General features: G+C 44.9%; 1 protein-coding gene across 7 annotated transcripts in view; it reads left to right on the plus strand.

The window, feature by feature from the left end:
• The window catches only part of RFX4 (regulatory factor X4), a 155,460-nt gene that overhangs the window by 37,903 nt on the left and 104,599 nt on the right, over window positions 1-12,958 (plus strand). For all 7 annotated transcript variants that reach the window (XM_032416389.1, XM_032416385.1, XM_032416386.1 and 4 more), the window contains one exon: window positions 10,303-10,363. In XM_032416389.1, the coding sequence (XP_032272280.1) occupies window positions 10,303-10,363 (61 nt within the window). The remainder of the gene's footprint in view (window positions 1-10,302; window positions 10,364-12,958) is intronic.

Here is a 12,958-nt window from a genome sequence, read left to right on the forward strand (position 1 = left end):
AATCACAACCACGATTTCCTTTAATCCTCTGGGAGGGAGGTGTTCTCACAAACAGAGGAGGAAGCAGATTCCGAGGTTGTGGGACTCATTCAGTGTCATAGCAAGTAAGTGGCAGAGTTAAGACCCAAACTTAGTAGCGTCTGATTTTACAGCTTTCTCTCTTCCTACCACGTAAACAGCCTCTTCTGTGGTTCTGTGCTCTCAAGGAATTTTTAATCTAGAAGTGAAGCTCAGGCCCACTGTTGAATAATAATACAAGGCCGTATGTGATCAATTCCATTTGAATGAGGCAAGGTGTTCTACCTCGCCTCCCCAGGACTGGTCCTGGGCTCCAGCACAACCTCATTGGAAGCTTGTTAGAGATGCTTGTTAGATTCTCAGGCCTACTCCAGACCCACTTGCACATTCTCTGCATCTTTATACAACCCCCAGGTGACTGGAACGCATGCTGAAGTCGGGAGAGGTCACAGCCTGGAAGGTGACTAGGGAAGCATCTTGGAGGAGGTGGCATTTGTGTTGGGCCTCAGAGGATCCACGTGGTTCCTTTAAGTGGTAACGGTCAAGGGCTGGGAGGCAGAAAGCCATGAGGAAGGTTTTGAGCTTTGAGAATTTTGCAGAATGGCTTGAGCAGAGAGATTGAAAGATCGTGGGAAACCAGGCTAGGGAAGTGAGTTTGGGCCATATTATTGAGGGACATAAATTCCAAATAAGAGGTTTGGAATGTGATAGCTAAGATGCCTCTGAAAGGAGCTGGGTGGAGGAGAGACAAATCAAAGTGGCATTTTCAGAAGGTTAATGTGGAGATTCCGTGCGGGTGGATTAGAGCCAGGGGGACACTTTGGGGGCTCCCACCTAGTTTGACGGGATGAGGCTATAGTGCAGGGTTGCATCAGTAGGATGGAGAGGATTGGAGAGACAAGGGCAATAGGATGGGTCCACAGGGCAGGAAGCCAGTGGGATTCCCTTGGGACTCCTATTGCCCTCCTTGGGAAAGAGAACAAGTTCAGTATGACCCAGATGTGCCCAAATCCCCCCACCCTTCAGGTCACTATTCCCTTAATGTCTAAGTCAGTGACTCCAGCCTCCATCCTATATCCTACATGGGAGTCCAGAGTCTGCCCTTTATCTCTAAGGATTACCAGACTGAGTGTGTTGGGGGTGGTGGGAGTGTGGGAAGGGGATTCTGTTTCTCCAGAGATAGTCCACACCGTGTCCTGTTCCCTCCCCTCTTTGTCAGTTCTTCCCGGCGGCCATTCTGTCTCACCTGCCTCACTAGGCATGCAGACCTTCTCCCGTCACCCTCCCTGACCCCTTACCAACTCATCACTGCAGTCACCGATGGTCTGCTGGTGACAGAGGATTTTTACAGCCAAGGAAGAGGAAAGTTGGCATTCAGGGGCTTGGTAGCCTACAACCGGGGTCACAGCGGGTCACAGCTTCATGTGACTCATCATTATCCTATTAAAATCTCCTCACATTTCAGGGCTGTATCGTATCTCCCTCACCCCACTCCGCTCACTTAGCATGTCAGTTTATTATCCAATTTGAGATCTTCTAACTTCCTAAGATGGGTTCCAGAGAAGAGGAAATGTAGCGAAACTTTTTCGTATTCCCACCAAGTCGTGGACAAAAGCCCCCTGCCAATAGCAGAAAGGCATTCTGACAACTTCTAGAGCAAGGGCACAGACTTAGAGTGGGAGGTCCTGGCGGTGGGGGGGGCGGGGAACATCCAAAGGAAGTCCTCCCATGATGCTTTTAACCATTTGATTGCCCTCATGGGGTTTCTGCTGCAGTTTTACTCCTAGCTGGGAAGCCAAGTGCAAGACCTGCTGGCTGGCTGGCTGAGGAGGCCGCGGTTTAAGACAACCCCCCAGAATCCTCCCCTTCCTCAGCCATCCATTCTGCCATCACAGGCTGCCCTTCCTGTCCCCCAAGTGTCTCTAAGTCCTCTCCTCTTGTGGAGAAGGAGCCAGTCCATCATCTGTGCTTGGGCCCCTCTGCCCCTCCACTCGGTCCCTCCAAGGGCCGTAACCACCTAAGGGCAGGGGAGCATGCCTAATTGTGTCACTTACTAGAATAGGGCCTGGTACATAGTAGGTGCACAATGTTGGTTAGGTAAATGGATATTAGGAGAGCAAAATACTGTAGAGTCATGCCAGGTTATGAGTCTTTGTAATGTGCTTGCAGTTTATGGCATTCCAGGACCACTTAACCATAGGAATAGATTTTTCCTTCAGATGCTCCCTCCCCAGTAGAGGAGTTTTTAATGTGTCCACACTTAGAGTATTTCATATGTTCAAAAATCAAAATGCCTTAAAGGTACTCATTGAGAAGTCTTGGTCCCACCACCCCTGTCTTCCCACCTCAGCTCCCTAGTGGTGCATGCTTTTATTTGTTTATTGTGTGCTTTTTTTGGTGTATTCTGCCAGTATTTTATTTCTTTATGCAAATAAAATTTCAAACATATATTCTTTTTTGTGACTTTTTAAAAAAGATTTTATTTTTAAGTAATCTCTACACCCATCGTGGGGCTCGAACCCACAACCCGAGACCAAGAGTCGCATGCTCCACTCCAGTAACTGAGCCACCCAGGCACTCCTTTTTTTTTGCCACTTTCTAACACAAAAAAAGGCAGCAGCCTATATGCATTTTGCTGTGACATGCTTTTTTTCACTTAATAACAATCCCCAGAGTGTTCCATATCAGTAAGAGCAGAGAGCATCTTCATTCTTTTCTAGTTTTTAATCTTTTTTCCACAGTCATGTAGCATTCTGCTGTGAGGATGTATCATAATTTAGTTCACCAGATGAGTGCTGGGCTGTTCCTGAACTTTGACCATGACAGACAAGTTGCAACGAATAACCTTGCGTTTGGTCATTTCCCACGTGTCCACGTGTAGCCGTAGGATCTGTTCCCGGACGTGGGACTGCTCTTTATCTGAAGGATAAAGAGCATATGGGATTTCAGGAGATTCTGCCAGATGACCTCCTCATGGGGGGAGGCACCATTTCACAACACCCACCCCCACGAGGCGGGAGGTCACCCGCTCCCTGCAGCCTCACAGCAGAGTTGTGTGGTCGAAGTTTGGATTGTTGCCAATCAGACTGAGAAATGGTATTTTAGTGCAGTTTTCATTTTCACTAATTGAGATTAATCATCTCTTCACATTTCAAGAACATTTGTATTTTTTCCATCAACTGTGTGTCAGATGCTTTGCCTATTTTTTTTTTCTCTTGGTTCTTAGTCTTTTTCCTTCTGGTTTTAGTGGTGCTCTCTCTGCGGTGGGGAAATGAGATCGTTGTCTGTGGTATGACTGCAATTTTCCCAGGCACGTTTTTATCTTTCTACTTAAGGCATAGGTACCCCCCCAACATAGAAGCTTTGGATTTCTTATGTAGGAAAATTTATCAATATTTTCTCTTATGGCTTTCGGGTTTTATATCAAAATTAGAAAGACCTTTTCTTACTCCAGGGTTCTGAAGGAATTCACCCAGCGTAGGTAAGAGGAGGCAGGTGTGGGGCCCCCTCCGAGCAATGCTGCCAACATCACAGTTTTGTTTGGGACTTAGCCCTGTTCCCACGGGGAGAAGGGTTTGCTGCCAGGGGCTGGTGCCCACTGCCAAAGGCCTGGTCCAGGCACCACGATCATCAGCTGGTGTCGTTTGCAGTGGCTGGGAAGGGGTTGGATAAGGGGAAATGAAATGTTTGGCAGGCCCATGTTCCCAACAGGTGAGGTCTGGCCAGGTGCAGCCAGGTTAGTATAATGAAAGGAAATAGAATTAGAACTTTGAAGTGAAATTTGAGAGTCGCATAAACTTGAACCTTTCCTGGGATTTGAAAAGAAGTAATTAATTTAGAAACTTTCTCCTTCAATATTAAACTCTGCCACACTGGCTCCAGGCAGGAAACATTCTAGAATGGGTTCCCAAATATTGTGAATTCAATCAGCAGATATTAGGCAGATAATATTTTCCCTAAAATATTTAGTGCAGTACTAGAGGTCGGAGGAGAGGGTGAGGCTCATGATGTTTGGGTTTGGGAAGTTTCTACGTCAGCTAGACTGGGTCCTCTCCTGGCTCCACCAATAGCTGTGTGACCTCAGACAAATTGCTTCCCACTTCTCTGAGCCTGTTTTCTTCTCCTATAAAAGGGGATAATATTAATAATCAGGCCCAAAATTGATTAAGCACAAAGTATCCATCAAGCACTGTGATGTTTTCTGTGTGGTAAGCCATTCACTGTCTTGGGCAGCTGTGAAAATTAAATGCAGCGAAGTAAAGAGGGCCTGGCACGTTGTAAGCCCTCAGTAAAGGTTCTCTGGTGGTATTATTATTGGTATGCTTATGAAATCAATGGGCTGGCTGAATTTAATTGTGATATTATCTTAGCCATTCATTCATTCATTCCGCAAATACTTCTTGAGCCCCGACCGTGTGTGGGTGCTGGAGAGGCAGTGGTGAGGCAGTGCGTGCCCTAAAGAGCTAGCAAACGAGCAAGGCAGACACACTGGTGGGCAAGCAGTGACCACCCCCGTGAGGACTTTGCTAGGGACCAGCCAGGGTGCTGTAGGAGCATCGGGGAGGAGCAAATAGCCCTGTCCCAGAGGCTCAGCCCCACGGATGGGATGGGGATCCAGGTGCCTGGCCCTTCCAGAAGAGTGACAACTCTAGGGGCGCCTGGGTGGCTCAGTCGTTAAGCATTTGCCTTCGGCTCAGGTCATGATCCCGGGGTCCTGGGATCGAGCCCCGCATTGGGCTCCCTGCTCTGCGGGAAGCCTGCTTCTCCCTCTCCCACTCCCCCTGCTTGTGTTCTCTCTCTCGCTGTGTCTCTCTCTGTCAAATAAATAAATCTTAAAAAAAAAAAGAGTGACAACTCTTATAGTAATAAGGAATACTTAGGGTAGCATGTATCTTGTGCCAGGAGTGGCTAAGTAATTAATCCTTACAATCCGTGCTGGGTGCTATTATTACCCCTGTTTCTCAGACAAGACCCTAAGGCACCAAAAGGTTGTTGGAGGTCACACAGCTGGCGAGCAAGTGGTGGAGCCAGTGATGGAGCCTGGAAATTCGGCCTCAGAGTTTCATTTGGGAGGTGGATCCAGAGAGGGGAACAGAGATGCTCACCCTTGGGAAGTGGACTGAGACTCCCTGGAGTGTGTTTGGAGACATGACTGCCAAGTGGGGAGCAGGACAGAGCCACAGTGAGCGGCATCTCTCCCGGAGGCTTTTAAAAAGACGGCTGCTCTCTGGCTTTGGTAGGATGAGCAGGGTGGCCGTTGCGGATGGGTGGCCCCACCTGTGCCATGAGCGCCTCCAGGAGTCTTGCTGGCCTGAAATTGTGGCGTGAATCTCATTTGGCTTGAGGCATTTTTGCCTATTAAAAAGCATTAGGCAGAACCAGTTCCTAAAGTTTCTATCAACTATGGTTATTTCCTTCTACCTAAAATGTGCTCTCCTGTCCTTGTCAGCTCCCTAGGCCCAACTCACGTCCCACATTGGTGCTGCTGTAACATCCTGGACTTGCGCTTACGTTTTATTTGCTGATAATTTGACTGAGCTTAAGAGAGCAGAGACCCTGTCTGTCTGTTCTTGCCCTTTCGCCCCTGGCACAGGGCTGGAACCTAGCAGACAATCAATATTTGATGCATGAATGAGCAACCAGCACTTTTGGCGAATTGGGATTGACAGCCACCAAATAGGAGGGGCCTGACTGTGACATACACCCTCTCCTGTGAGAAAGAGGCTGGCTGTTCAGACCCTGAGCACAAAGTCACTAGTGGTCCAGCAAGGGGCCTGCAGAGGTGGAAGGCACCTGTTTGATGATTGATAGACCAGTTCTTGGTTAGTACCCTCAGTAGCCACCATATGCTGAGCATGGGGTGAGATCCAACCTTCACTCACTGGCTGCTAGAACACCTGCAAGGGACTCAGACCCACCAAAGCTCCGTGTCCTTATTTATAAAGTCGGACATAAGACTTCTTCATAGCACGCTCGGAAGGAGACCACTGAGATGACATACAAAAAGTGATGCACATCCCTGGCTTAAATACTTGGCCAATAAATGCTATTAGGGTTGTTATGGTATTCTTTTTTTCATAGGTCTAGTTTTTAACATACTATATTTAATTTTCAAGCCATCCTTGTGATCTAAGTTAGGGAAAGGACCCTCAGGCTTGGATGAGTTAAGGTACTGCTCAGGGTTCCACCCAGAGTTAGGGGCAAGGCTGGGATTCAAACCTAGGTCTGCCTTGCCCCCAAAGCCCATTCTCTTTCCATTCACTGGTGTCAGAAATAGGCCATGATGAAGGTTAATTGGGGGAAAGCAGCTGACACAACAGAGACAGGTCTGACCTGCATGGGAGGCACTGGAAGGTCTCCCCCAACAAGGGGCTTTTCTGGCTGTGGCCAAATAGACCCCTAGCATGCTGCCCTGGGCCCCGGGGTTTCGTCCTCCCAGCCTTTTCTCATGCTGCCTCCTCCTGGGACACCCCCTCCCTCTGAGTCCTCCTCTCAAACTCTGACCTGTCCTTGTAACGGTGAAGGACACAGGCCACAAGCCAGGGTACTCTATGTGACCCTCACTTGTTTTAAGTTAGGGATGTGCGTGTCCTCGGGTGTGAACAAGAACATTGAGAACAGACTGGAAGTAAATAAGATTAAAACAATAGTTCTCTGTGTTGGGGCTTCGATTTCCATTTTCTATTTTCCAAAGTTAAAAAATGAACATGGATGACTTTTGCGAACAGAAAACAAAGTTATTTTAAAAACCCGGACTGTGTCTTCAAGGTGCAGCTCAAATGCTGTGTCTTGGGAGGTTTGGGAGCTCTTAGCCTCTGTTAAGTTCATGTCATCATTGCCCCATCAGCCTTTCAAGGTAGGCATGATGATCATCCTCAGTTTAAGAAACTGTCTGGAAGCTTAAAGAGAGTCATTAGAATGTCAGAAAACTCCCTTTCCAGCTCCCTTCCCGCACCCCACAGGGACCCGAGCTGTGGCCATCTCACTCCTGGGAGGGTGGCATGATCTGATGGGTCCCCATGTCTTGGGCTGTCCCTCACCTTCTCCACCTTCCTTCCCCTGACTTGGGTCCACCTTCCTTGCCGTCTGGTTCCCATCTCTGGCACACTCCGAGACTTAGCGCTCACTTACCACTGCTTCCAGGAAGCCTTCTTTGACAGCCTCGGCTTTCTCAGGCAGGCTTGCCCTTGCCTACCTGTGTCACAGCATTTATCACTTCTGACTGAACTTGGCCTTTCTCGCCACTGTTTGTCTTTCTCTTTCTCCAACCAGACTGAAGGACAGGAATCTAATTTCTTTATCCCCAGTGTCTAGCTGGAATAAATTAGGTATTCAGTGAATATTTGTTGAATTAATTAATATAGTCATTTCAATGGCCCTGTAAAGTGACCGTTTACAAATGAAGAAAAATGAGGGGTTTGCTCAGTCACAGCCAGTAAGTTTTGGCACTGATTCTGGATCATAGGTCTTTTGATATCTGGTCCAGCTTGGCTGAAAAGCTAAAATTTAAAGAATGGAAACATTAATCATGGTCCAGCATAAGCTAAGTGGTATATTTATGTTGTTTGTATGCTTTTCCTTGTTTAAGAAAAAACTCAGTCGATCACGTTTTTTAACATAGCCTTTTCTTTTCAATTATTTGCTTAGTATAATTTCTAGGAGTTGGGATGTGAGGTCAAGTGACTGGACATTTTAGATGGCTCTCAATATTATTGCCAAATTGCTTACCAAAAACTTTGTACCAGTTAACACTACCTTCAGAGAAGTATGTGGCTGTCAGTTTTACCATTTACGTACCAGCATTGGGGATTATCATTACTTAAATTTTCGTTACTTTCAGAGATGTAAAGTTGTGCCTCATTATTTTCTTTTTATTTCTTTGTGAACAACTGAGGTTGAGTATTGTTTTCTCTATCTGTCTATATTCTTGTGAGACTCATGTGTTCATGGTCCTTATTGTGCTATTTATTTTCTGAAGATAGTTGAAGGCATTTGTGGAAGGCAGACTCAAATATTTAATCAAGTGCCAAGTGGAAGCACTGTTAGGAGGAAACACAGAGATGACTAAGATACCATTCCTCCTTCTTAAGTAGGGTACTGAAGTTGAAGAGGTGGATGTGGCTAAACGGTCCAACTGAGAGACCAGTGATGGGTTGTAGAAGAACAGTTAGAAGAATGCCTGACTTGGAGAGTATCAGGGAGCGCTTCAAAGAGGTAGTGTCATTTATTCTAGGCTGGAAAGGCTGAGAAACATTTAGAAGGAACTCTAGGCTGACAAAGCAGTGTGAGCAGGTGTCAAGCCCATGATGTCCTGGGACACTTTGTCCCTGAGAACATTTCGTGTGAGTGTTTGTATCAGTTAGGAAGGCTTTGGTGGCAGGGAAGAGAACATCCAATGAAAAGAGGTTTTATTAACTAAGAACATTTTTATTATCTCACAAAAGAGGGAAGCAGCTGTTTTGGGGGTTGGCTAATCAGGCACAACATGACACACAGAACCCCCAATCCCTCCCCCTTTCCTCTCTGCTACCTCAGCGTGGATTTCATCCTCAGGCTGCTCTCTTCCCAGTTGAAAGCTCACTGCCTCCCTATCATGTCTGCTCAGCCATGTTAAAAAACAGGCCAGGCCAGACTCTGTAACCTGTTTGTTGCTTTTGCATAAAACAGAAGATACTTGTTTTTTCACAGTTTTGGAGGCCAGAAGTTCAAAATCAAGGCCTCCAATTCCTTTTTATTAGGGAAAAATATCTTCCCCAGAAGCTTCCAGAAAGCTTTTCTAAGTCTGAGAGGCCGGCACCATGTCACTTGCCACACCTACCTTATCAGTGGCTTGATGGGTAGATTTAAATTAATCAACATTCAGCTTTCTAGGATTCGAGGGGGATCACCCTCCTTGAACACATGGTCCCCTATAAATTGTGGTTCTGTGAATAAGCAAGAAGCTGAGTATGTATAGTTGTTGAATAAACAACAGCAGTATCTGCCACAGTGTTTATGAAGAGACATTTTATCAGAATTATACCTATCTTGATAAATTTTCATCAAGAAAATATTTTCTGAACTCAACGTTATAGGGTAATTTATTTAAAAATTTGTTTTCGCTAAGCATACTTCACTTTCTTCCACTTTCATTTTTGTCTCACTGAAATCTTCAGATCATTTTCCATATAAAATTTACGCCACAGATTTATTTCACTGACCATTTTACACGTTCTTAATAAATTTTGTTGATTATAGTTGTAGGTTTTCACATCATTAATTTTCTTTTGAGACTGTAATCCATACCGGTCTTCTTGGGTCAAATTTTGTGGCCCAAGAAATCTTATGTTGACTATTTCTATCAATAGGCTTTATTAGGAATTAGATGAAGCTAATTATATGTATTTCTCAGCTAATCCACAATGAAACTGTGAGCAGTTCTTAGATGCAAAGATGGATCTGTTGTTCAGGTTGCTGTGTTGCGGAATCTGCAAACCAGAACCTCACAATCCAAATCTGGCCTGATGCCTGTTTTCGTAGGGCTGTAAGCTAAGAATGGTTTTTACAAATGATTATTTGTAATCTCTTCAGTGGTAGAGAATATGAACTTTGAACCCCAATTAAGAAAAATGTTGCCTCCTCCCTCAAAACAATGTCATTTTTCTTATTAGACCTATATTACAAAAACTGTACTCAGTTACTACTATTATATTTTGAATTTTACCAATAAAACTTTGTGGAAATATATTTACTCTTGTTATATAAATATGACATGATATTTTTGATTTTGCCTCTTGGCCCCCCAACCTTAGAATATTTAGTATCTGGCCCTTCACAGAAAAAGTTTGCTAGCCCTTACACTGTGATACTGCTTATCCTGATTCTCCTGGACACTTACACTCCCCCTCCCTTACCCCACACTCTTCCGCGGAGTTAGCAGGAGCAAATGGTGTGTTCTTAGGGTCCGAATCATAGAGGCAGGTGTCCAGCTGCAGCTGGAAAAATAGTAAATTGGGTGAACACAGTCATATTGCTCAGTGATGAAGAGAGACAGCTCTTCAACTCTAACGAATTACATCAAAGAAAAATGCAAAGTGCTCTAAGAGTTTTCTGTACAAGTCAGTTTCCCCTTTTGCCTTATTCACGAAGATATCTAACATGTTGGAAGAGCCCAACTGTTACTGCTTTCAGAGCATCAGTATTTGAGGTTTCCTCAAATGCTTGGGAGCACTGGGATGCTTGGGAGAATTGAGAGGCCCTTTACTTTTCCTACTGAAGGTCACTCCTTTTTCTTTCCTTTAACAGATGAGGAAAAAGAAAACAATAGAGCATCCAAGCCCCACTCCACCCCTGCTACCCTGCAATGGTAAGTTCATTTTCAGCAAGTCCTCTCTTGATGGGGCGCTCACGCAAGTGTTGCTTCCTACACACAGAGCAGGGTGTCACTGGGAAGTTTGACATTGTCATGAGAACTTGACATCCAATAGCCCACATGCAATCAATTTAATTTGCAGCTCTGTGTAAAATACTCAACTTAGAGCCACACTGGAGATTTGGTTTTCATATTTATTGTATTTGGGGGTAGATTTTGTTTCCCATCATCAAGACACTGGCAAGGACTGCATCCCACATGGGTGTTATTTACTGATTTAATGGAATGCATTGTTACAATTAACAACGTTGCAGCAAATTATAGAAACATAGGTCTGTTCGCCCCTACCAATGAGTCTTTAATGAATTCATACCCAATTGCAACTATACTACAATTATTTTAATATTAATAACATGAACAAGCATTATCTACTTCAGTGGCTTTCGTTTTTTTAATATTTGGAATTCCTGGACTTGGTGAAATACTTAATGGATGTTGTTTAAGTGGTTGCTCTCATGTTTGAGGTTTACAGGTAAATTCTCCTCTAAGAGCTTCACTTAGAAATTGTGTTGTGGCTTTGAACACCAGAGCTGTCCACGCCTGAGATTCATCCCTCAAACATCGTGTCAGTTAGGGCTATTATCCCCCTAGCAGCCCAGCCCAGCAAACTTGAGGGGATTAAGGAAGGAAGGGGAGGGAAAAAGGGGTGGGGAAGGGAAGGAACGAAGAGCTATTACATGCCAGACTCCATGCTAGGCACTTCCTATATGTGCCTCATGCCTGGTCTCATTCTCACGATTCTCTGAAGTTGGTATTTTTATGCCCATTTCACAGATGAGGAAAATAAAGCTTAGACAGTTAAGTCATTTGCCTGAATATACACAGAACCATGAAGTGGCACAGGCAGGAACCTGGCTGGGTCTCTTTAACTGCAAAGCCCCTGCTTTGGAGGAAAGGAAGAGAAAGAAGACTTGGGAAGGATGGAGAGGAGAGAACAAATGAGAAGAGGAAGCAGATGGGCTTTAATGAGCAAATCGCATTAGATTCTCCTGACTAATCCACGCACAGGTGGGAGGAAAACAGCATCAGGGGAAAAGCGTTCAGGAGCGTAACTCAATCTTCTCTAACAAGGGAAGATTGCCTCGCTTGGCTGCAAGGAGAGCAAGGGTTGTTTGCAGGAGCTTGATTTCCAGACTTTGGCTTGTTTCCCTCCTTTTGTCCCTGTATTCTTTTTTTTCTCATTGCATTTGCTGCTTTTTTGCTTTCTTTAAAATTCTACTCTATTTCCCTGGTCAAACCTCTGCCTGCACCCTTCCCCCAAAATTGTGGCCACACAAATTCCCATATTGCCAAGACATCTAACGAGGCATCTATATAAAGGACTTTGGGCATAGGAGTTTCTAGAAATGTAAGGAATCAGCAGACATTCTGACTTCAATAACCTGAACACGTTGCACATTTCAGAATAAAAAATGTGAAAGGGAGCGAAGAAAATCACCTTGTTCATGCCTGTTTCCCTATGATTCTCGACATCTGCCTGGCAACAGTGAGTTGGTAGACAGTGCAGCCTCTTAAGTCAGACTGCCAGGAATGAACGCCCAGATGTGCCACTTCCCAGCTGTGGAAACTTGGATGAGGTCCTTAACCTCTCTGTGCCTCAGTCTACTCACCTGTAAAATGGGGGGAGGGGAGAGAAAGAATCCCAAGCAAACTCCATGCTGAATGGGGAGCCCACCGTAGGGCTCGATCCCACAGCCCCAAGATCACGACCTGAGCTGAAACCAAAAGCTGAGTGCCCAACCAAGCCACTCAGACACCCCAACATTTCTCTTTATTTTATTTTATTTTTGATTTATTTTTTTTTTTTAAGATTTTATTTATTTATTTGACAGAGAGAGACACAGCGAGAGAGGAAACACAAGCAGGGGGAGTGGGAGAGGGAGAAGCAGGCTTCCCGCGGAGCAGGGAGCCCGATGCGGGGCTCGATCCCAGGATCCTGGGATCATGACCTGAGCCAAAGGCAGATGCTTAACGACTGAGCCACCCAGGCGCCCCTTTGATTTATTTTTTATTATGTTCAGTTAGCCAACATATAACGGATCATTAGTTTTTGATGTCATGTTCAATGATTCATTAGTTGCGTATAACACCCAGTGCTCATCACAACACGTGCCTTCCTTAATACCCATCAACGGACATTTCTCTTAAATAAAAACAGAGTCATGCTTCAAACCGTGGTGGAAGACATGTGACCGCCTATATAAAGTTGCACATGAGCAAAATTTTTAGAATGTAGTTTCAGCACAAATGCTTTGTCTCTCAAAAGGAACTGGACACACCCTCCATTTCGCAAGGGAAAATGACATCATTCAGACTGTGTACCCTTTCTGCTCGGGCCACCAGCGAGTTCAGAGCTAAATCTGATGTTCATGTATTTTTCCATCTCTTTCCCTTGTCTGACTTTCTTCTCTTTCTTTCGTTAGCATTTTAGAAAAAGGCAAGACACAAATAAATTCAATAAATAGTTATTTTGTTTCTATTTTATTTACACAAGTGATATGTTTCCTCGTTCAAAAACTAAAACATCGT

Source organism: Phoca vitulina, unplaced genomic scaffold (genome assembly GCF_004348235.1).
Source record: "Phoca vitulina isolate PV1807 unplaced genomic scaffold, GSC_HSeal_1.0 scaffold19, whole genome shotgun sequence".
Classification (NCBI taxonomy): domain Eukaryota; kingdom Metazoa; phylum Chordata; class Mammalia; order Carnivora; family Phocidae; genus Phoca; species Phoca vitulina.